This window comes from Podarcis raffonei, chromosome 15 (assembly GCF_027172205.1).
Source record: "Podarcis raffonei isolate rPodRaf1 chromosome 15, rPodRaf1.pri, whole genome shotgun sequence".
Classification (NCBI taxonomy): domain Eukaryota; kingdom Metazoa; phylum Chordata; class Lepidosauria; order Squamata; family Lacertidae; genus Podarcis; species Podarcis raffonei.
In genome coordinates this window covers 21,353,056-21,377,137 of record NC_070616.1, presented here as the reverse complement: position 1 = coordinate 21,377,137, position 24,082 = coordinate 21,353,056, and the positions used below count along the sequence as shown (strand labels likewise).

Sequence of the window (24,082 nt, the reverse complement as noted above, 5' to 3'; positions counted from 1 at the left end):
AGTTTCAAAGTCATCTGACTGACCTAAAAAAAGTCTGGATGGAACAGAGGAATTTATTCCTTTGTGAACTGTGTTTTGGATTTTGTTGTATTATTTCTAAAAATATTATTTATTAATCTGTTCTTTGGAGAAGGTCATGACCTGGTTTCTCACATCTCCATACATAATTTCTTAACAGTCTTGCACCATCCTTAGTATAACAGCTTCCCTTGCACTGTGAAATATCACCAGTGTGCTCAAAAGCACCATCTCTTTTTATTACTATTTCTAGCACTGATGAGTAAGATTGGAAAAAACTCTCAGAAATAAGCCTTGGGGAATTCTGGTGCAGAATGGCTGTAGCATTGGCTGACTCACAAAATTGTTCCTACAACGGTTGAGGCAAAGAGAGAGAAACATAGTGGAGAATGCCTTTTGTTGAATTAACCTTAGTCAAACTTGTACATATTGAGACAAAAAGAAACATCTGGAGGATCACAGGTTCCCCAACACTATCCAATCCAGCACATCTTCAGTACAATGTTATATCCCTCAGAAGTAAGTCCTACAGCATTCAAGGCATCTTATTATCAGGTAAGGTGCCTAAAAATTCACATTTGCACAAAGAAATAAAAAAAGGTATACATGGAGACTCAGCTAGATTGGTAAAGAAAAAGCAATTTATATGTGTTGTATATGCAATATAACACTGTGCCACCAGATGGTGCTGTGGAGTCCCGTTTTTACCTACTGGATTTCCCTGTTTAAATGTACGTGTTTAACTGAAACGCTTCTTTGATGTGTCTAGATCCAGCCTTGGTTCAAGTGAGAGGCAGTGATTCAGCTTAAAGGCTTTAGTGAGACATCGGGAACAGATTGAGGGAAACAGGGAATAGGATCTGATTTATATACACTTCAGCCAGCCCCTGGTGACACCCACCTCACACCTGATTGGCTGTTTTGTGTCAAGGCAGCAAATCACAATGCAGGCTTCAGAATCCTGGCCTGCCTTGTTATGCAGACTCAAGCTCAGAGCAGGGGACATGCAGGAACATACATAAACAGGTGCATTTCCACAAACTGGAAGAAATTCCGATTTCAGATCCAACAAGAGATCATAATTTTCTGCTTTGTTTTGGAGAAGCAACGGGTGTCCTTGTTCTGCTGCTGTGAGGTGAATGATTCCTTAAGCCTACAGTGAAAAGAGACAATAATCATGTAAGCACCAATGCGTCTGTGAACAAGGTGGTGAAAGCAAATACTTCATGCAAATATAGACAATAATGTGAGATTTTGGTTAAGTTTGGTCTCTGTATGTAAAACAAACCGTACATTCAGAGAATGGTCATTAAATATTTATATATTTATTTATTTATTTCATAAAATTTATACACCGCTTGATGGTAAACAACAACAACCTTCAATCTTCAACTAGCATTAAATGATGACATTGAGGTGATACGTACGTATAACCCTTTTAAATCTTGTTGTGATCATGTTAGGGGGAAAGCAATTCATTATTCACTGAATAACAGCAGTTCACCTGAGGCAACTTGCAGTGCCTGGCCGTTGTTCCCTGACTTGGACAATGAAAAGACTGGCAGTCCTCAGGGAAGTAGTTGCTAGTTTTGAAATTCATATGCTATAGCTGGGTTCCAATAAGTAAACCAAGTTGATGATGGATTCTGAAGGTGCTTGTTAATCTCACTTGGCTAAAAATGTAATTCCACTTCTCCATATCTAATACATGCCATCTTTCCTGAATTGCTCCTCTGAGTCCCTTCTGACTCTACAATTTTATGATTCTATGTTAGCCATCAAGACTCACAAAAGGTAATAAACTGGAGGTTCTCTTTAATAATTATGAGCTCACCTTCAGCAGCTGGGATATCCAAGGTTGCTTTTTTGTGGGTCTTTCTGGATTTTACTCTCGGAGAGGGGACTTTGCGCTCTTGCCAGCTCTCTAGCTTAGCTTCAGGTAGGAGAAATATATAATTCACCAAAACAATTCAATGGTGCAACGAAAAAGCGAGATAGAGGACCAGCAATTATCTAACTAAGGGAGCAGTCTTGTGCCCTCTGGGACAGTGGCTGAAGGTCCTCTTGATGCTACAGACCACCCTCTGTGATGCCAGCAGAAGTTTCCACACAGTAGTGATGGAAAGCTCCCAAACCACTGCTATTCCGACAGCAGTATAAAATGTATACATAAAAGTCACACTCACCTATTTTCCACCGAAATCAAAGGGGCATAAAACTCTTTACCCATTCTTGGTTGCATCTGAAGGTGGAAGATCTAAAAAGGGACATGTGCATGCAGAGTGTACAGCTGGACCTTTTACAAACCTAGTTCCCAGTTCTAAAGAGGCAAGCCACATTTCTGAATAGTTATTGTCCTACATAGAAAATGGGCATGTCTCTTTGGCATGGGAGGTGTATTTTTGTCCAGAGGCACCGATCCATCTTTGACAGGGACACCTAGGCTCAGGGACAGACAAAGCTTAGCTTCTTTCACTGGCAAATGCACACAGTTGTCAGTCCCTGGGCCCTGATGGCAATTCTGGCTGACTACTGACATTTGCATGAGAAGAGAAGACTCCCTGGAAAAGACCCTGATGTTGGAAAAGATGGAGGGCACAAGGAGAAGGGGACGACAGAGGACGAGATGGTTGGACAGTGTTCTCAAAGCTACCAGCATGAGTTTGACCAAACTGCAGGAGGCAGTGGAAGAGAGGAGTGCCTGGCGTGCTCTGGTCCATGGGGTCACGAAGAGTCGGACACAACTAAACAACTAAACAACAACAAACTGACATTTGAAGATGCTTTTCAAATTGCATAGATAAATAGAGGCAAGTTCACCCACCTACCTAGGAACTTAGCATTAATGACCGACTCATCTTTCAACAGAGGTGTAAATACTCTCCTGGAAGGCCTTTCACCTCCTGGTAAGGGCAAATGAAAGGAAAAATTATAGTGTGTGGTTAGGGGTAGGGATGGGATGCCCTGTTTAGCGCTCAGAATAAAGTGCAAGAGTTGAGCTAGCTGGCAAAGACTTCTGCATGAGACACGGCAGAACAGTTGCCAATCACAGCTGTGGCCAGCATCGTAGTTCTAACTAAGCACATTCTATTAGAAGCAAAACTCATTTTCAGTGGGTTCTCACTCGCAAGTAGGGCTGGCTGAAAAAACAGAAATTCCGACATGAACTGATTTGATTTTCTTGGACTAAAGTGTAGATCAGAACACTAGATTTTTCCAAATTTTGCAAGACTGTTCTTGGTTAATTTTTTTTTAACCAAAAGGAGCTTTAAAATGTATATAAAATCAGTTTAGAAACATGGGCATTGAGATACCATCTAGGCTGAAATACATGTTTTCTAATAAAATACTTTACATTGTTAAATATGGTTTTAAATATGGTTTTTCAGGCAGATTTTTCTTTATAAAATCACAGATACATAGGAAAATGGGGTGGAATGAAAGCATGCAAAATTGACACAGAGGTGAAATAGACAGAACCACCTATCCTTGCCTCTGAGTGACAGGCATAGGATTGGCTGCAAAGAACACTAGAAGTAGTTATGCTCTGCTATCTGTGGACCCAAATGCAGAATTGTAAGCAATAAGACTATCAAGGAACTGCTCACCTTCTTGCAAAGTGTTTCAGGGCCCACAGTAGAAGACCTTACAGGCAAAACTGTGCATTTGTGCACATATCCGTACACGCACAGGTAAGGGTCTAAACTTGCAGTCTAAACCACTGGGCAGCCTCTTGGGTTTGGGAAGGTTGGTGGTTTGAATCCCTGCAACGGGGTGAGCTCCTGTTGCTCTGTCCCAGCTCCTGCCAACCTAGCAGTTCAAAAGCACAGCAGTGCAAGTAGATAAATAGGTACCGATGTGGCAATAAGGTAAACAGCATTTCCGTGCGCTCTGGTTTCCGTGCACTCTGAGAGCGAGATGAGCACCATAATCCCATAGTTGCCTTTGACTGGACTTAACCGTCCAGGGGTCCTTTACCTTTTACCTTTACATGCACAGATAGTACCAATTCCAGTGTGCATAAATTATCATGAGAACTGGATTCAGACTTCCTTGGTTTTAGGTGCACATTGTGCAGTTGTACTGCCATACCTGTCTACATGGGAGTGCAAGGGACCTACTTGTAACACCCAGGAGCACATAGGCCTCACGTTCCCCCAGAAGCTCAGTTGCGGAGTGCTGCTTGTTCTGGAGTAAATTCTTCACCTGCCCACTCTCGTCTGCTAACTCTATATCATCTGAAACACATGATTCAAGAGCTGGCAAGTGTTATTCATTCACACGCTATCCCTGTTTTTTTCTAACGTAAATTTTGAGCTTTCTGCACGTGTTCAATTTGTGTCAGGCCTTCTCTGAGGAATGTGCTTCTACATACCTTGGAGTCTTTAACAGAAAGGCAAACATGCTCACAAGGAGGCTGGATGTCTGTGTCAGAGCACTGAATGCTGTCTCAATTAGCCTCCACACTCCAGGATTTGACAAAGTCTCTGCTGGATCAAGGTGCTTATTTTCAGTGAGTGTAACCCACTGAAACATCTAAATGCATGGATACACACTCCCACCCCCGCAAACATACAAAGTGCACAAAGATTTTTAGCTACTGTACCTTCGTCCTCACAGCCACAGCGGCGTTTGATGCCATCCAGGAGACGCTGGACTTTACAGTGAATGTTAAAAATGTCTGCCCTGTTTTCTACAAAGTAAAAACAAAATGCAAAAATTGATTTCATTTTTTGAAAAAAAATAATTTTAACCATTTATATGCCACCTTTCAGTAAAACATCTCCCAAAGTACCTAACGATAATGAATTTAAAACATATGCAAGGATAAAGCCAAGGGAAACACCTGTCATTCACATGCTTGTAACCTCCAGGTTAGACTAATATAATGTGCCCTTGAAGATTGCAAGGAAACTGTAGTTTAGCTGAAAATACAGCCTGTGGGGTTGCTAACTGGGTCCAGGTGCTGGAAATGTGTTTCCCCCTGTGTTTAGACAATTGCACTGATTCCCAGTCTATTTCAAGATGCTGGCTCCCACCATCCCTGGCCATTGGCCGTGCTTGCTGGGGCTGATGGGATGTGTAGTTCTGCAAACCCTGGAGGGCAAAGGTTCCCCACACCTGTTGCAAGACAACAAAGGTTCAAGGCCGGAAGGTCACTTACCACCATGAAGCACAGTTACAAACATTTCTGCTGAAAACCTGAAGGGGAAAGGAAGAAATGTGCCATGAAGTCAATATATAAAAGACTGAACTTGATTATGCTGTTGAAGTCTCTGACTCCTCAGCAAATGCCCAGGAATTGAGAACATGGAGAGGGGAAAACATGCTATTCTTCTATGCAGCATTAGAATGTAGCAGGACAACCCACAAATGCCTGCTGATCCAAGCCATCACTTACCTTTCTGGATGATGTGACAATGGCAGGCTGCTATCAGTAGCCCTAATCCAAAACTGGGATGGACTGATGTAGCTCAGGGAGCCAGGAAAATGTTGGATGGTCAGGTGTAAATTGCCACCTTTGTTCCTAAATTCTGACCAGTCTTGCAAATGAAAGTGATATTGTAGCTATTTTCCAAGCAGCCTGAAACAGCATGCATGTGTCTTTATTGCTGAGTGCTGCTTGGGTTTGTTTCCGTCTCCATGGGTGACATGTTGCCCTAACAATGAGCCTGGTAAACAGCAGCAGAGCCAATGAAACCTTCTCTCTTTTCTACCAGTCATGTAAATATTACCTCATCCTCCATGAGCAAAGAACCTGCCTTAATGTACTTCTATGTGGATGAGGATCTCAGGAAATCTAGGATAAAGGAAGTGCTTGGTTATCCGAATAGGTCTGAAATGAACAGCATTAGCATACTCTCCAACATTTCTCCAATGAAAATTGGGGTGTCCTGTTCAAGAGCTGGACCATAAAGAAGGCTGATCGCCGAAGAATTGCTTTTGAATTATGGTGCTGGAGGAGACTCTTGAGAGCCCCATGGACTGCAAGAAGATCAAATCTATCCATTCTGAAGGAAATCAGCCCTGAGTGCTCACTGGAAGGACAGATCCTGAAGCTGAGGCTCCTATACTTTGGCCACCTCATGAGAAGAGAAGACTCCTTGGAAAAGACCCTGATGTTGGGAAAGATGGAGGGCACAAGGAGAAGGGGACGACAGAGGATGAGATGGTTGGACAGTGTTCTTGAAGCTACAAACATGAGTTTGACCAAACTGCGGGAGGCAGTGGAAGGCAGAAGTGCCTGGCGTGCTCTGGTACATGGGGTCACGAAGAGTCGGACACGACTAAACGACTAAACAACAACAACAACATCTAATAATAATAATAATAATAATAATAATTTATACCCTACCCATCTGACTGGGTTGCCCCAGCCACTCTGGGCAGTTTCCAACATATATAAAGACATCATAAAACATTAAACACTATATACCTTCCCTATAAAGGGCTGCCTTCAAATGTCTTCTAAAGGTTATATAGTTACTTATCTCCTTGGCTTGGAGGTTGCACAACTCCATACTGTCCAGCATTTCTCCAATGAAAATAAGGATGTCTTGCCATACCCTCCAACATCTTGCTGATGAAAATAGGGATGTTCTAAGGAAAAGTGAGACATTCCGGGATCAAATCAGAGACCAAGACAGTTTTTGTAAATCTGAGACTGTCTCTGGAAAAGAGAGACACTTGGAGTGTCTGCATTAAAGCATGGGGAACCCACCCAAGGGGACTCACCCAATTAAAGTACTGGATACCCCATTGTGCTACTTTGGGTGTCATGTTTCTCAAACATAAAGTGTGTTAGGCCCTCTTAGTTGTAGCAGGAGACACTGAGGCTGCACCCAGAGAGCAATTTATACTGTTTTCATTTATTTCCTTACCTGATAATTTCCAAATTTCACGTGATCTCTTATACAACATAAAAGCCACTTCTGGAGAAATCTAGCAGAAGTTTAGCACTCATTTCCACACCATTTGCTTCCAGAGGGGGGAAAAACTGTCTCCAACCCCGGTTACCCAGAAAATCACAGGAGTTTTTGTGTGTTGCACAAGTGGACCTCTGTGAGGTATTCCAGCACACAGCTCTTTTCCCGTCATTGAAAATTTAATGTGACAAGGCAGTATAGCAATAAAAAAGCCACAGTTCTGCAACACAATGGGTAATGCAGTGTAAAAGGAATGAACATTAGAATCTGGGATAGAATCTGAGGCGCTAGCATTATAATCAGGCAAAGTAACACAATAATCCCCACATCTGAATGCTCTCCAAGTAGTGTCTCCTTTGTCAGGTGGTTCGGCTGTTATAGATGCTCATAGTGACTATTTGTGATATTTGTTACAGGATCAAACAGAATTTATTTTCCCACTGGGAACATGAAGCATGAGGCACAACCCCAATCCTGATTCCTCTCACATTTTGAATATTTACATGATGATTTTCAGGTAAGCTACCTAACAAACATTTCTCAAATGTGGCATTATCATATTTGCATTTTTATCTCCCATGGAAATTAACATTTTGCTCGACTTTACAACATAATGCACGTATTTTTCAATTGCATCCGTCAGATTAGCAGTTATGGATTCTGCAACCTTTCAGATGTCCACCTAACTCTCTGGGTGTGTATCAGATTAATTCAGAACTGTCATTTTGTGATACTGTAAACAAAACTGCCATTTCTCAAACTTCCTCTGTGTGAACACATTCCATACATACCTTCTCTTTCATGCAAAGTCATATTGAGCCAGAACTAACCACCTTTCCTTCTGTTCATTTTTGACACCTGCAATGATCAAACCTTGTTTTTGGCTTCCCTTCTCCTTTGAAAAAGTTATTGCCTATATTCATTTGAAACTGGCAAGGACAAAGAAAATCATGTGCACATTTGATTATAACTCTGTAAGTGCACAATACTCACATGATATTGCTCACAACACATCAGTAATGCACATCCATTGAGCACTTAAAATTTCCTTCCTAGATACTAACTGGAAAGGGAGGAGCAGTAGCAGGCAAACTGGTGAACTTTTGAAAGCTACAACAAAAGTTGAGAAATCCCCTCACTGCGATTGAAAGCCCCTTTTCTCTGATCCCAAATATTTTAAAAAGAGAAATGATAAGAAGACCCCAGATTGTAATCCACATGCCCTAAAACCATTTGGTACCCAAAAAAGTTGCCTCCAATTTGCTACTTGGAATTACTCCTACTGCAATACTTTAGGTCCCAAGAGAGTTAGGTATTTAAGTAAAGGGTTGATCACTCCAGCAAGAAATAAACACAGTCGACCAAATGCTCCCTGCTGGTTCAGAGTTTTGGCCAGTCTCCCCTCAGCTGCTGAGCTGGCCACCATGATGGATTTTCAGACAATGAGCCAATTCCGATTCAACGTCTTTGATTTTCTGCGCAATGAGACTTTTCTTGATTCCCAGCAACACACTTTGGTCTCTCTTGGCAGCCCAAGATTCAAGATGTTCCGAGAAGTGCTGTGCTTTCTCCTCAGGAAGACAACTTGTAGACTGTACAATGGGTGGGGAAGAAGGAGAGGAAGTGGGAAACAGGCAGAAAAAAGCCACTGAGTTGTCCTGAAGCAATTACTGGAATAGTGGTTGAGGCAAGATGCTGTAAACCAGGAGATCTGGGTTCTCATTACTCTGGTGCTACTCAAGAAGAGCAAACCAGACTGTGTGGCCTCCTTCCTCCAGTTCTGATGCCTTGCAAAGCACTTGCTTCAAGTTTGTGACTGAAGAGTGTTCAATGAAGGCAAGCCAACCTTCAACCATCTGGATGCCCTCCAGATGTTTTGGATATGCTGGCTGATGGCAGTGGTAGTCAAAACATCTGCAGTGGAACATCTGGTGGGGAAGGTTGATGTAAACAGATTATCTAGTAGATGTTGGGTGAGGAACTTCATCATAGAATGAGTGAGATCTGTCTACCCAGCCTCACTCTCTTGGGCACTAACTTACAATTTACTGGTTTATATCCACCACATGCCCCAGAGTGTTTCAATAAATGTTCCTTTGCGTTGCCATTTTTAGCACTGTAGACATAGGGATCCATGCAGCAAGCACACTTGCCACATGATGTGTGTGAAGTGAGTTTGAGAGAGGGATGAGAAATTATTATTCCCTAGTTTGTTCCTAGTCTTAAACCCAATGCCCAGCCTTATGGGGCTGTTGTGTAGTTGTTGGGTTATTGAGCACTTTGCATACAAGGAGCACTGTCAAGGCATATTCATCTGCATTTAAAATAATAGTCATTTACATCACTGCCCCCTGCAATGAAATTGTGGTATGCACATACTGCAAATGAGGGTGACTCCTCTTGTGCTCTGAGTTCACGGTCCAGATGTTCCTCTTCTTCTTGGATTGTTAAGGCCTGCACTGTCAGCTGGAAGAAGTCCTCATTCAAGCCATCCAGCATCTCTTCCAGCTCTTCAATCTTCACCTAGAAAATGGAAACCATGAAGAAGAAGGAGGCCAAATGCAAGCGAGGACACAGCTGCTCTTGGAACAGTTGTGTAGAAGAGAGAATTTCATCATTTGCAGAAGGTCATTTCTTACTGCTGAAAAGGCAAGAGTAGCCCTTCTGAATAGGACACAAGAGCCCTGCCCTCTAACCCTCTAATGCACTTGGGCATGCCACACAGATGCCCAAATTGCACATCACTGGTAGATCCATGGATGGGACTGACCTATGCTTCCCTCCCCACATCTTGTCTCTTTGATAACATGTTGGTGTTGTTTGTTAAAGCACGATGCTGTGTCATTGCAATAGCCTTATCCTGTCCTCAGTGAATGACAGTCTATGAAGCAGACTGAGAGTGGAGGAACAAGAAGGTTATAGTATCATATTATACAGCAGGGTGGGGAACTGGATCTGACCAGCAGGCTGGAACTTGACCTCCCCCAACACCATGGGCTGTTTCCATTCAGTGGTCACATCTGCCCATGAGTCAACAACCTATTTCACCTATTATGTCAGGTGAAGCGGTTTCCTTTGCCTGAATGATCTGAAATCAAACCATGCAGGCAAAAAAACGTTCCATGGGTACTCTGGTCGACTGATGGGAGGCTCCTGCAAAACCCACTTCCACAAGGAGCCTTTACCTGCCCTCCATGTGATGAGATCAGTGTAGTGTGGGTAGGATGACTTGGGGGAAACAGCAAACCAAAACCACTGCTAAGCTTTATTAGGCCTGCAGACAGGAGGTTCTTCACAGCTTTCACAGGTACACAACAGAGACATGGGCCAGCATCACCCATGTATCTCCCTCTTTTTCCTTTCTCTTCCTGTGAAGAGGCTGCATCTTAATGTTTTAATGTTGCATTTTAATCTTGTTTTTTAAATTGTATTTTAATCAACATGTTTTTATTATTGGTTGTTAGCCACCCTGAGCCCAGTCTTGGCTGGATAGGGTGGGGTATAAATAAAATTTATTATTATTATTTATTATTAATAAGTAGTCTGGGGTCCAGAGCCTTCCAGTCTTAGAATAACAGCTCATCTAGAACCAGGGGTCATTTTGCCCATCCTTTTACCTTTTGGCAAGCCCATTATTATTTTGCTCAGAATGGCCAAGTGCCAGTCATCGTATAAATAACCCCTTCCCACCCTATCTGCATAAGGGGGGTATGAAAAGGCAGCCACCAGAAAACAACACATTTACATAAAAAGGTTCTGCACATCAGAGCAAGACAGACTCTTCTAGAAGGGGAGGGGTCTTCTCCCACTGGTGGATGGTGGACAAGCCTGATTTACATGGCCCCACCTACTAGAGCAAGTAGGAGGTGCAATGGGACAACTCATACTCCCTTCCACTGTAGAAAAATGATATTGACACAGCAGACATAAACAAGTCTTGCAAGGGGCTGAACTAGATGACCCTTGGGATCCCTTCCAACCCTATTATTCTAAGTTGCAGGAGGTTAAGAGTCAAGTTGATTTAAGCTCAAGTGAGCTACCTGAAGGTCAGAGGAATCATCTGCCCAAGTCTTCCTCTCACTGCTGCGTGTTCTTTCCTCAAGTTGCCCTGAAGTTTCCATTATATTTTGAAGCTCTGCTTGCAGCAGGAAACTTCTGTAATCTTGCAATCTGAGACACACAAGAAGAGGGAAGGGGGAAAAAAGGAAAATAGGATTTTCTGTTCGTTGCACCTGCCAGCATCCAGAGGGCTAGCATTAAGTTCTCTGTCCATGCTTTGAAATGATGGAAGGAGGAGAGAAAAGAATTGACCTGGTTAGAGAGCCTTCCTGGAGCAAGGCATTCATTAGGTTCGCAATATCATCTATTGTGGCTCATACCTTTATTAGAGGGAAGAACCACATGATGGAGAGGGTTATATTAAACCAGTGCTGTACTCCCAGACCATAGGGAGTAGGTGGAGTGCAACTGCTACTAACTCATTCAAAAATGGAGAGATTCTACACTTGCTACTATGTCAGAGCTATTTGCAGGATGGGCCTGTTTAGAAAGTGAACAATCTGGTTCCAGAGAATCGAGATTGCCTGAAATGACTGCTTTGCTTCAGAAGTCAAAACAAAAATTTTTTTTCCTTCCAGTAGCACCTTAAAGACCAACTAAGTTAGTTCTTGGTATGAGCTTTCGTGTGCATGCACACTTCTTCAGTGTGTATCTGAAGAAGTGTGCATGCACACGAAAGCTCATACCAAGAACTAATTTAGTTGGTCTTTAAGGTGCTACTGGAAGGAAAAAAAAATTTGTTTTGACTATGGCAGACCAACACGGCTACCTATCTGTTGCTTCAGAAGGTTATTGAGCCATTGCATACATCCTGGTGGCCTAAATCAATCACTGAGGCAATGGAGGAGGCTGTCTCACTGGAGCCAGTGGACCTTCAGCTGCAGCTGAATGTTTGAAGATTCAGGACAGATTTTTTTTTAAAAGCACTTTTTCACACAGTCCATAGTTAAACTATGGAAGTCTCTCCCATAAGAGGCAGAGATGGCCACCAGCAAAACAGGCCTGGACAAATTCATGGAGAAGACTATCCATGGCTACTAGCCATGATGGTTGGAAAAATTAATACATCTGAATCCCAGTTGCTGGAGAACGCAAGAAGGGAGAGGGTTCTTGTGCTCAAGTGAGAACAGGATGCTGGACTAGATGGGCCACTGACATGATCCAGCAGAGCCCTTATGTTCTTATGATGTGTGTTGGGCCTGGAGCACCCTAAGGAGATTCCTCTATCCATGGAGGTTTCGTTAGACATCACCTTCCTCATACCTTGCCCACATTCTTCCACTCCAGAAACACTGCATGGCTATTTCTGACTGTCTCTGCCTTCTAAAGAATAGGAAAAATGCTACATGCATCCAGTCTGACCAACAGACAGAAGGATGAGGAAGAAAAAAACTTGTCCACAGTTTAGTTTTGATGGAGCTCAGTCAGCACCCAGCTGCTCTAAGCTAAGCAGGACCAGAACTGGAGGCCAGTTATACCTCCAACTGCCAAGGATGAAAATTCTAACACTGATTTGCATACAGCTGACTTGTTGCATGTATTGTGATGGAAGCAAGACAGGTCGGCAGGTGCAGGCTGCACAGAGCAATGAGGTCATAACAAGATCAGCCAATGTGGAGTGTTTTCAATTTACACCATTGGGCCAGCAAAAAACGCAAGAGCATGTTTTCTTAGAAACTCTTTCAGCCACAACATCGTCTCTTAATCCTCTATCTACTGAGGACATAATTGATGCATAATTGAAGACTGAGAATAATTTCTGAGAGCTATGAGCTATCCCCATGGAAAAGAATGGATGTTGCACAACTGCACTGCTGGGTTGATTGCCTCCCTGTATTTGGTATCAGGATATTACCCAAGGGCAGAGTCTGATTCATTGCTTGTAAGGGAAGATGAGATCCTGTAGATAAATGAATGAATGGTTTTTGAAAGGCATTTTACTGCAGGGATATCGTCCTACATAGCTCCAGTTATCTAAGTGATTCTTCTGAGCAAGCTTATGTTGCGTATGGTATGTGCCTCTGGCATCATACTTATTTATTTACACAGACAATCCTCAGATGTTGTCTATTGCAATTCTGTACTCCCAGAAGCTGCTTCAAAAATGCAGGACAGGGCTGCTGGCAGGCTGGTCCTGGGTCCTTATAGCATGGAGCTGGCCCACCCATAGGGCAATATATGATGAGACCACGTTGAGTGGCAGGATCCAGAGGGGCAGCAGAGCATTGCCTGCTGATGTTGCCAGAAGTAAGATCTGGCTTCTCTTCAGTAGCACCTCCAAAGCTGCCTCTACAGCAGCCTCTTGTTGAATTAGACACAGTACTGATCTCCTCCTATCCCTAGGGAGGAAATGGGCAGGGGCTGCCCTTTCGGGTCTCCTAGGATTTGCACCTATCCAGCATGATTCAGAGAGAACCCTGTGACAGCCTTTGTTTCCCACTTCAACCACCAGGTGAAGTTGATTTGATTCCCCTACTTTCCCAGTGTAGATCTTTATCCCCCCCACCCCTCTTCTTGATGTATATCTTCTTGATGTATATCTTCATTCACCCCTTCTTCCCTAGTGGGATGTGTGTGCGCACCATTTTGTGGTTTGCCACAGGTGCCGAAATGTCTTGCCCCAGTCTTGTTACTGCACCACAGTAAACACTGTTTCCTGTAAAATAACAATATAAACTCTTGCCTTTGCAACTTGAGACATTCACCCCTTTGTCTGGCCCTCCAATGCACTTGCTCCCTGTGCCTGCCAGGATCTGACCCAAGTCTGATCATGTCAGCGTACCACTTGGATCCCTCTAGCCAATATTTCTACAGCTAGGAAAGGAGAAGATGGCTGCACACATACACCATATATTTAAAGTGTGTTTTCCACTCCCAAAAGAATCCTGGGAACAGTTTATCCAGGATTCTTTCTGGGGGAGGCAGAGAAGGTGCATGGTGTATATGTAGCTGATACCCTTATTCACTGACTCTGCCTGGCACATAGAAAACTATAGTGGTGGTAAGGTTTCTTTTGGACACAAATCTACAAGCATGGAGTCAGCGAATGGACATTGATAGATGCCTCCTCTTTCTAAGAGTCTTCTGTTCCTTGTCAATAGCCCAGTTATCAAGCAATGGGGCTCCCACTATTAGCAGTTTACTCCACACGAACCCTTCTCTGAAGGAGATGCCAATAGAATTATCTGAGCTCAGTGACTGTTCTCAGAATTATCTCGAAGCTCAGTAATTGTTATCAGTGATGCAAATGAAAAACAGGACTGTTTTCGGATAATATATATGCACCGATATTAAATACACAGACAAAATTCATTACAAAGGGCTAGCTTACTCTGTCTCAGTCAGATAGGGAAGAAGGAATTGGAACATTATATAAGCTAAATAATCAATTGTGCAACTGAAAAATGCCCTTGTTATTGGAATATATGCACCAATATCGCAACACAGCAATATGACACGAGTACAATTATTTGTCTGTCACAATCTTGGATTACTTATCTAGTGAAACCAACATCAGCTACCTTTCCTGTGGGTGTTGCTCAAGGAAACGAGAGTCAGGCAACATTCGGAGACTCAGCAGTTCTTCAAAAATCGACCGAGCAGCTAAACAAACAGGCGAGCAATTTTTCATTGGATTCTGAAAGAATCAGCACAGAAGGCAGAACTTTTAGTGGTCCTAATCAAAGGGTCTATTCATCAGAAATATCGAGTGCCCAAGATTTTGCTGACATTGTGGGATTAATTTTTTATTTTTATTTTGCATCCAGCTGCTTTGAAATTCAGGCCTTTGGGTTTTCTTTTCACAACCCAAAAGCTGGGGGTTGAAAACAAAAGAACAGAAAGCTTACACAGTAGTTAAAAACTTTCAACTCACATTCTACAGCCTTTTTCTGTAATTTAATAATTCTAACTTTTATTTTTGATTGTAGTAATAGGTAGGGATGCCTGAGAAATTAGATTTCTGTGAATCCTGATCTGAATTATTATATGTTGTTATTATTATTATATTATATCCCACTTTTCATCCAAGGAGCGCAAGGTGACGGGTACAATTTTCTCTCTCCTAATTTCATCCTCTAAACAACCCTGGGAGGTAGGTTAGGCTGAGAGATGGCAACATGTCCAAGATCACCCAGTGTGCTTCATAACTGAGTGGAGATTTGAACTATGGTCTCCCAAGTCTTAGTCCAGCAATATATTGTAACCATTATGCCACATTGGATCAATTGGCCTGATCCTAAACTCCTATTCAGGGGTCAGCAAACTTTTTCAGCAGGGGGCTGGTCCCTCAGACCTTGTGAGGGGCCGGACTATATTTTGGGCAAAAAATGAACGAATTCCTATGCCCCACAAATAACCCAGAGGTGCATTTTAAATAAAAGCACACATTCTACTCATGTAAAAACATACTGATTCCCAGACCATCTGTGGGCCGGATTTAGAAGGAAATTGGGCCGGATCTGGCCCATGGGCCTTAGTTTGCCTACCCATGTCCTATATCATGTACAATGGTACCTCGGGTTACATACGCTTCAGGTTACAGACTCTGCTAACCCAGAAATATTACCTCGGGTTAAGAACTTTGCTTCAGGATGAGAACAGAAATTGTGCTCCGGCGGCGCAGCAGCAGCGGGAGGCCCCATTAGCTAAAGTGGTGCTTCAGGTTAAGAACAGTTTCAGGTTAAGAACGGACCTCCAGAACGAATTAAGTACATAACCAGAGGTACCACTGTAATGGATAGGAATTCGGGGATAGAGAAAAGAAACTACCTCTTTGTGCAGCGCTTAGTTCAACAATGGAACTCACTCCTATATGGGACAGTGAGGGCCACCCACATGAATGGTTTTAAAAGAGGATTGGGCAAATCTATGCAGGACAATGGCTATTAGACATGATGGCCATACTGCACCTCCACAGTCAAAGGCAGTAATCCTTCTGCCTACCAGTTGAGGGCTCTTGTGCTTAGGCCCTGCTTGAGGGTTTCCCACAGGCATAGAGTTGGCCACTGTGAGAACAGGATGATAGACTCTACGGGTCATTGGCACAATCCAGCAGATTCTCCTCATGTGCTTATGAATTCAACTATCCTTCCGATTTTGTGCTTCTCTGAATTTGGCAAGATCATTTGCAGCTCGTGCTCCAAAACCATTTTAGAAAGTGTCATTTACAATCAAAAGCATAAAGCATTCTGCTGTCTAGACCATGAAACTAGGGTAGGGTGGGAGAAATATGCCCAGCACTTGACAATATTCGATCAAGCCAACTTTGTCCCCTTCTGCAGCACCTTCGGAATTTGCTGAGATGCCACTTCCCACTTCACACCATGGAAAAAAAGGTGGTGAAATTGGGGAAGGCATTTCGGCTCAGCCCTGAGCCAGAACTGGCCCCAAGCCAGACCAATGGATTTTAGAGCCACATCTGTAGTGCTACAGCATGCACATCTGGCCAGAACACCTGAAGACTTATTACCTTCCCTGCTGTCTCTTCTGCTCCCCAGGAACACTGGAAAAAGGCATCAGCTAGGGCAGCCACTGCTGTGTTGAGCTCTTTCCAAAAGCCAACGTTTGGAGGAATAGCTTTCTTAGAGCCTGGGAGCAGGGGAGAAAGATAAAAAGACCGATCTGTGTCATCAGAGTTCTTTGAATCCTCCAGATGTAGCCTCACTCAATGTGGAAGCCCCTTTCCATTAGACACTCCCATCTGGAGATTCAGAGTTTTGTTCAGTTCACTGTCCCTTGCCACAATATTACACCTTTCTGCATGCAACCATCCAGGCCAGATGAGATGTAGTTCAGGAGAGCCAAGCTCCAGACAGAATTTTTTAAGCTAGCTAAAGTTTGAACCACAATTTTGTCCAATTACTCATAGCAGTCAAGCGATGAGACTGTTTTGAAGATTCAGTAAGCTAAACCCATCTTCAGCTCGCCCTTTTGGAAGCCTGTCTGCATTATTAGGCAGGGCTTGTGTGGTGGAACATGCAGATTTAGAAATAGGCAAAGCATCTCATAAGCCAGGAACCCACACCTCCATTGTGCTATTGTTAGCATAAGGCACAAACAAGGAAGAGGCCAGACCTAGTTCTTGGAGCTGCTGTCTTTCTGCTTTCCTCTGCCATGATCTTGTGCAATGAAAGGTTAAGGAAGGAAGTGCAGAGACAAAAAAAGATCTGCAAAAGGTCTTTTTGTCCTTGCTTACAATATTACCCAAACAACAGACGAAGACGGAGAAAGGAAGAACATTATTGGGGAAACTATCACAATGAAGGAAGTGTTGTGCCAAATACCTGCTACACAAACAGGATAAAAAAAAATTCCCTGCACCCAATTATGCGGAAAGGATATCATTAGATCACAGGGTGTAGCAGCCTTCTTTGCATTTGACATGGCAATTGTCAGAATTTCATCATTATATTCCAGGCATTCAAATCAGCCTTCAGTACTATGAAGTACATGCTTTTGCATGCAGAAGATCCCTGTTTCACTCCATGACATATCTACAGTTAAAGGAAACCTGGTATTCTTTAGCTGTAGATATCATGGAGGGAACAAGGGACCATGTGAAAAGAAACAAACACTGGGGATTGTTGGGAAAAATGGCAGCCCCATGTCAAGTTCTACCTCCCCTTGAATAATGTCTGAACATCTTGGCAATACACAGAATCACACTCAGAAAGGACTCTGAGGGTCATCTAGTCCAACCCCCTGCAATGCAGGAATCTCAACTAAAGCATCCATGACAGATGGCTATCCAACCTCTGCTTATAAACCTCTAAGGAAGGAGAGTCCACAACCTCCTGAAGGAGACCATTCATTTCTTTCACTCCTATTTTTTATCATTGGGTAGAGGGGGACAGAGAAATCCACATCAGAATGACATTAGGACAGGCAGTAATAATAATAATAATAATAGGAAGATATTTGGCAATTGAAATTCAATCTCAAGGAGAAAAGTTTTTGATAGTGGGAATTTATGCACCAAATGAGGGGAAAGCTGAGTTTTTTAAGAAGTTGCATGAGACATTGATGGATTACATGGATTACAACTTAATTATGATGGGAGACATGAATGGAGTAGTTTCAACAAATATGGACAAATCACAAAGACAGGTAGTTACAAAAGACGGAAGACTACCAAAAACTTTCTTTGAAATGACTGACAATATGGATTTGATTGACATTTGGAGAACAAAACACCCATTAGAAAGAGAGGGAACCTTCTTTTCTGAAGCCAAAATGACATGGACAAGGATTGACCAAATCTGGGTGACTAGCGGTATGGCACCGAGTATAAAGAAAGTGGAAATCTGCCCAAAAACCTTCTCCGACCATAACGCAGTAAAGATGGTGATGAAGCAAACAACAACTGGTTCCTTCAGATGGAGAATGAATGACACCTTACTTGGAGATGAGGAGATTTGCAAGAGGGCCCAAAAAACTTTGAAAGATTATTTTGAAATCAACTTGAGGACTAAAGTAGAAAAAAGAATAATATGGGACGCAAGTAAAGCCGTGATGAGAGGATTCTTGATACAACAAAATACACTAAAGAAAAGAAGTCAAAATGAGAGGAAAGAGAAAATCTTGGAAAAGATAAAAGAAGGGGAAAGGAAACTAAGATCGAAACCAAAATCGCAAGAGATTTTAAGAGAAATTAAGTTATACCAAACACAATTCATGGAATTGATGAATCAAGAAATAGAATGGAAAATTAAACAAATGAGACAAAAGACTTTTGAATCTGCAGATAAATGTGGCAAGTTGTTGGCTTGGCAAATAAAGAAGAGACAAAAACTCAACACGGTAATAAACCTAGAAGTGGATGGAAAGAACATATTTAACCCAGTGGAGATTAGGAACTGTTTTCAGAGCTACTTTAGACAACTGTATACACAAGGGCCGCAGAAAGAAATGGATATACAACAATTCCTCGAGAAAAATGGGCTGAAAAAGATCTCTCAGGAAAGTAAAACAATTTTGAATCAGGAAATATCAGCACAAGAAATAGAAGGTGCCATCCAAAGTATGACGCTGGGCAAATCTCCCGGACCGGACGGACTGACTTCCAAATATTACAAAGTTTTGAAGGAAGGGTTATTACAACCCCTGAAGGAAGTCTGTAATGAGATTATGGAGGGGAGAAGGGCACCCGACACGTGGAGGGAGGCCTACATTATACTTATACCAAAGACAGAGACTGAAAAGACCCAACTTAAGAACTACCGACCCATCTCGTTACTAAATGTGGATTATAAAATCTTTGCTGATATTTTAGCAAAGAGACTGAAAAGAGTTTTGATGGAGGAGATTCACGGGGACCAAGCGGGCTTTCTCCCGAAAAGGCACTTATCGGACAACGTAAGGAATATAATCGACATTTTGGAAAAGTTGGAAGTGAATATAAACACTAAGGCAGTTTTGATATTTGTGGATGCTGAGAAAGCCTTTGACAATATATCTTGGAGTTTTATGCTGAAGAACCTCCGGGGGATGGGGGTAGGCCAAGGGTTTGAAAATGGTATAGGTGCAATATATTCTGAACAGAAAGCAAAATTAATTGTAAATAATGTGGTTACAGAAGAGTTCAAGATTGAAAAAGGGACACGTCAGGGGTGCCCTATCTCCCCATTACTCTTTATATCGGTCCTGGAGGTTTTGCTAAATATGATTAGGAAGGACCAGTTGGTTAAAGGGGTTCAGGTCGGAGCTAAACAATATAAATTGAGAGCATTTGCAGATGACCTGGTACTTACATTACAAGAGCCAGAAGCTAGCACGAAAAGAGTTTTGGAAATAATTCAAGAGTTTGGTCAAGTGGCAGGATTTAAATTGAATAAGTCAAAGACTAAGGTATTGGAGAAAAATCTAACACAGTTTGAAAAAGAAAGGTTTCAGAATGTGACAGGGTTGACTGTGGTTAAAAAAGTAAAATACTTGGGGATAAATATGACAGCTAAGAATGTGAACCTATTTAAAGATAACTATGAAAAAACTTGGATAGAAGTGAAAAAAGATTTGGAGACTTGGTCAAATTTGAAGCTTTCCTTGTTAGGTCGAATTGCAGTTATAAAAATGAATGTATTGCCAAGAATGTTGTTTTTGTTCCAAGCATTGCAAATAATGGATAAGACGGATTGTTTCAAGAAGTGGCAAAAAGATATATCTAAATTTGTCTGGCAGGGCAAGAAGCCCAGAATAAAATTTAAGATACTAACGGATGCAAAAGAAAGAGGGGGATTTGCCCTGCCAGACTTTAAACTTTATTATGAAGCGGCAGCTTTCTGCTGGCTAAGAGATTGGCTACTTCTTGAAAATACAGATATCTTGGATTTAGAAGGTTTTAATAATATCTTTGGGTGGCATGCATATTTGTGGTATGACAAGGTTAAAGCACACAAAGGTTTTAAAATCCATATTGTCAGAAAAGCACTACTAAATGTCTGGACTAGATATAAAGATCTGTTGGAAAACAAAACCCCAAGGTGGTTGTCGCCAATGGAAGCTAAGGCAGTTAAAAAGTTAAATATGGAGTCTAAATGGCCAAGATATTGGGAAATTCTGGAAAAGGAAGGGGACAGACTGAGATTGCAGAGTTTTGAGAAATTAAAAGGGAAAGTGAGAGATTGGTTGCACTATCATCAAATAAATGAAGTGTTTAAAATGGACAGTAAAATTGGCTTCCAGGTGGAAAAATCAAAATTGGAGACTGAATTGTTAGAATCCAGCACTAGAAATTTGTCAAAAATGTATAATTTGCTGCTGAAATGGAATACACAGGAGGAAACGGTTAAATCAAGTATGATTAAATGGGCTCAGGACATTGGTCATAACATTATGTTTGCTGATTGGGAGAAGTTGTGGACCACCGGGATGAAATTTACGGCATGTAATGCCTTAAGAGAGAATATTATGAAGATGATCTATAGGTGGTACATAACCCCAGTCAAGCTTGCAAAGATTTACCATTTGCCTGATAATAAATGTTGGAAATGTAAGGAAAAGGAAGGCACATTCTTTCACCTCTGGTGGACGTGCCCGAAGATTAAGGCATTCTGGGAAATGATCTATAATGAACTGAAAAAGGTATTTAAATATACCTTCCCTAAGAAACCAGAGGCCTTTCTCTTGGGTATTGTCGGCCAAGGGGTGTTAAAGACGGATATAACTTTCTTTATGTATGCTACAACAGCAGCAAGAATACTCATCGCGAAGTACTGGAAGACACAAGATCTACCCACTCTGGAAGAATGGCAGATGAAGGTGATTGACTACATGGGCCTGGCAGAAATGACGAGCAGAATCCGAAACCAGGGAAGAGAAGCAGCGGAAGAAGAATGGAAAAAATTTAAGGACTATTTAAAGAAATATTACAAAATTAACGAAAGTTAGAATGATGTTGGACTAGAAAATAATTGGTTACTATTAGTAATGGATAAGATAAGGAGAATAAGGAAGATTAAACTAAATTAAAAATAAGGGAAGATTTGCTGAATAACTGATTAGAAATTGGAATACAGAAAAGGGAGGCATGAGGAAGTCGGAGAAGAAAGGTATATGAAAATAAGATCTGAATTTGTACTTGTTTTTGTTTTTGTTTGTTTGTTTGTTGTGTTTATTGTATTGTATTGTTATGTTTTTGTGGTTATAAAAATTCTTTAATAAAAATTATATAAAATAATAATAATAATAATAATAATAATAATAATAATAATAATAATAATTCATTATTATGGTCAAAGACCAGTTCAAGAGGACAGGCAGTAAATAATTGAATTAGATCATGGGTAGGCAAACTAAGGCCTGGGGACAGATCCAGCCCAATCGCCTTCTTAATCCGGCCCGTAGATGGTCCGGGAATCAGTATGTTTTTACATGAGTAGAATGTGTCCTTTTATTTAAAATGCATCTCTGGGTTATTTGTGGGGCATAGGAATTCATTCATTATTTTTTTCAAAATATAGTCCGCCCCCCCCAAGGTCTGAGGGACAGTGGACCGGCCCACTGCTGAAAAAGTTTGCTGACCCCTGATCTAGATGTTTCAGAGCATGAATGTTGGCACAGGGCTGTCATTTTCATTGCATTAAATTCTGCCACCAGGTGGCAAGTATATATATATAAAAGAACATGTCTGGCACTTTTGAATGCCTCTGTCAGTCAGAGTTGACAGTGCTGGGTTGGATGGTCTGACAGCTTCCTTCCACCTAACTATACCTGCTTTGATGTGTGCCATGGCATTCAGCAGCACCGTCACAAAACCCCCAGCACTCTCCAGGTGTGATGAAAGTATATACAGGAACCTGTTGGTGGCATCATAGTAGGAATCTCTGGCAAACTGAACCTCCGTAGGGCCTTGCTTGGGTACTGCTTGAGCCAAGAGGAGAACCAGCGCTGGCAAAGAGAAGGCTCTTCCCAGAAGGCGTGTGACAGTGCAGGCAAAGCGGTAAACCACAAAATGGCGAGGTGAAAGGCTGGTGAGATCAGTGGGGACCACAGCATCGACACAAGGTCCTGAAGAAAGGTGGCCATTATCTATGTTTTCTCCTGGAAAAAGGGGACAGAACAATGGAAAGTTGGCACTGAAAGTCATTCTATAGTCAAGGACAGTGTTTCCCAAACTTGCGTCTCCAGCTGTTTTTGGACTACAACTCCCATCATTCCTAGCTATCAAGACCAGTGGTCAGGGATGATGGGAACTGTAGTCCAAAAGCAGCTGGACACTCAGGTTTGGGAAACATGGGTCTAGGATCATGGATGGGGAACCTTTGGCTCTCCTGATGTTGCTGAACTACAGCTCCCATCAGCCCTAGCAAGAAAGGCCAATGGTTAGGGATGATGGGAGTTGTAGTTCAGCAACATCTGGAGAGCCAAAGGTCCTAAAAATAGCATTATTCTGAAAGCATGTTTATTCCTGAATCACCTCAGTCCCTAAACTAGCCTTATCCCTGTGTTTGTGAGATGAATAGGGATGTTTGTAAAATGAATAGGGATGTTTCAGGAGTTAGGTTTTTATTAAATGGTATATTTAGAAATATATATATATCTGACAGTGAAGGCAGAGCATTGCCATCATGGCTAGCAGCCACTGACAGCCTTATCCTCCATGAATTTGTGCAATCTTCTTTTAAAGCCATCCAAAGTTGCTGGCCATCACTGCCTCCTATGGGAGAGTGTGCCATGTTCATTTATCTGTCCTGGGAGCTTTCAACATTCAGCTTCACTGGATGTCCACAAGCTGTAGCATCATGAGAAAGGAAGACAAGCTTTTCTCTATCCACTATCTCTGTGCCGTGCGTAATTTTATGGCTCCTATCACATCCGCTTCTTAATCACTTTAAACCAAAAAGTCCCAGATAGCATCTTAAGGGTTGGCTGCCAGAGACAGTCAGATATAATATAAACGGCCGCCAGCGTACACATGAGATTTGCTTCCCGTCCCCCCCCACATTTCCTGCTTAAGCCCCCATAGGTAAAGGTAAAGGTACTCCTGCCTGTACGGGCCAGTCTTGCCAGACTCTAGGGTTGTGCGCCCATCTCACTCTATAGGCCGGGGGGCCAGCGCTGTCCGCAGACACTTCCGGGTCACGTGGCCAGCGTGACAAGCTGCATCTGGCGAGCCAGCGCAGCACACGGAACGCCGTTTACCTTCCCGCTGGTAAGCGGTCCCTATTTATCTACTTGCACCCGGGGGTGCTTTCGAACTGCTAGGTTGGCAGGCGCTGGGACCGAAGGACGGGAGCGCACCCCGCCGCAGGGATTCAAACCACCGACCATATGATTGGCAAGTCCTAGGCACTGAGGTTTTACCCACAGCGCCACCCACGTCCCCATAGGTAAAGGTAAAGGGACCCCTGACCATTAGGTCCAGTTGTGGCCGACTCTGGGGTTGCTGCGCTCATCTCGCTTTATTGGCCGAGGGAGCTGGCGTACCGCTTCCGGGTCATGTGGCCAGCATGACTAAGCCATTTCTGGCAAACCAGAGCAGCGCACGGAAACACCGTTTACCTTCCCGCCAGAGTGGTACCTATTTATCTACTTGCACTTTGACATGCTTTCGAACTGCTAGGTTGGCAGGAGCAGGGACC

At 42.5% G+C, this 24,082-nt stretch overlaps 2 protein-coding genes across 7 annotated transcripts in view; both read right to left on the bottom strand.

Moving 5' to 3' along the window:
* Positions 1–236: 236 nt before the first annotated feature.
* Positions 237–6,798, bottom strand: LOC128403133 (uncharacterized). The gene is made up of 8 exons (XM_053367799.1): positions 6,754–6,798; positions 5,420–5,586; positions 5,183–5,220; positions 4,625–4,711; positions 4,140–4,256; positions 2,847–2,921; positions 1,853–1,951; positions 237–1,171 (listed from the first exon to the last, which is right to left on the bottom strand). Exons 1-8 carry the CDS (start codon positions 6,796–6,798, stop codon positions 1,095–1,097), a joined length of 705 nt encoding a protein of 234 aa, XP_053223774.1. The 3' UTR covers positions 237–1,094.
* Positions 5,569–24,082, bottom strand: part of LOC128402396 (zonadhesin-like) — a 137,529-nt gene continuing 119,015 nt past the window's right edge. For 2 of the 6 annotated variants that reach the window (XM_053366468.1, XM_053366469.1), the window contains exons 82-87: positions 22,212–22,541; positions 16,474–16,592; positions 14,525–14,640; positions 10,985–11,114; positions 9,324–9,467; positions 7,769–8,536 (exon numbers count right to left, since the gene is read on the bottom strand). In XM_053366468.1, the coding sequence (XP_053222443.1) occupies positions 8,348–8,536; positions 9,324–9,467; positions 10,985–11,114; positions 14,525–14,640; positions 16,474–16,592; positions 22,212–22,541 (1,028 nt within the window). In that variant the 3' untranslated portion in view covers positions 7,769–8,347. Of the gene's footprint in view, positions 5,819–6,454; positions 6,619–7,079; positions 8,537–9,323; positions 9,468–10,984; positions 11,115–14,524; positions 14,641–16,473; positions 16,593–22,211; positions 22,542–24,082 lie in introns of those variants that run through there. The other 4 variants (XR_008327674.1, XR_008327675.1, XM_053366470.1 and 1 more) reach the window with 4 other exon arrangements.

Coding starts and splice junctions, on each gene's coding strand:
- LOC128403133 (XM_053367799.1), bottom strand. CDS start 6,798: ATGACACCCAAAGTAGCACAATGGGGTATCCAGTACTTTAATTGG. Junction 4,712..5,182: donor TGTAACTGTGCTTCATGGTG/GTAAGTGACCTT, acceptor TTTACTTTGTAG/AAAACAGGGCAGACATTTTT. Junction 2,922..4,139: donor TGTGCTCCTGGGTGTTACAA/GTAGGTCCCTTG, acceptor TGCCCTTACCAG/GAGGTGAAAGGCCTTCCAGG.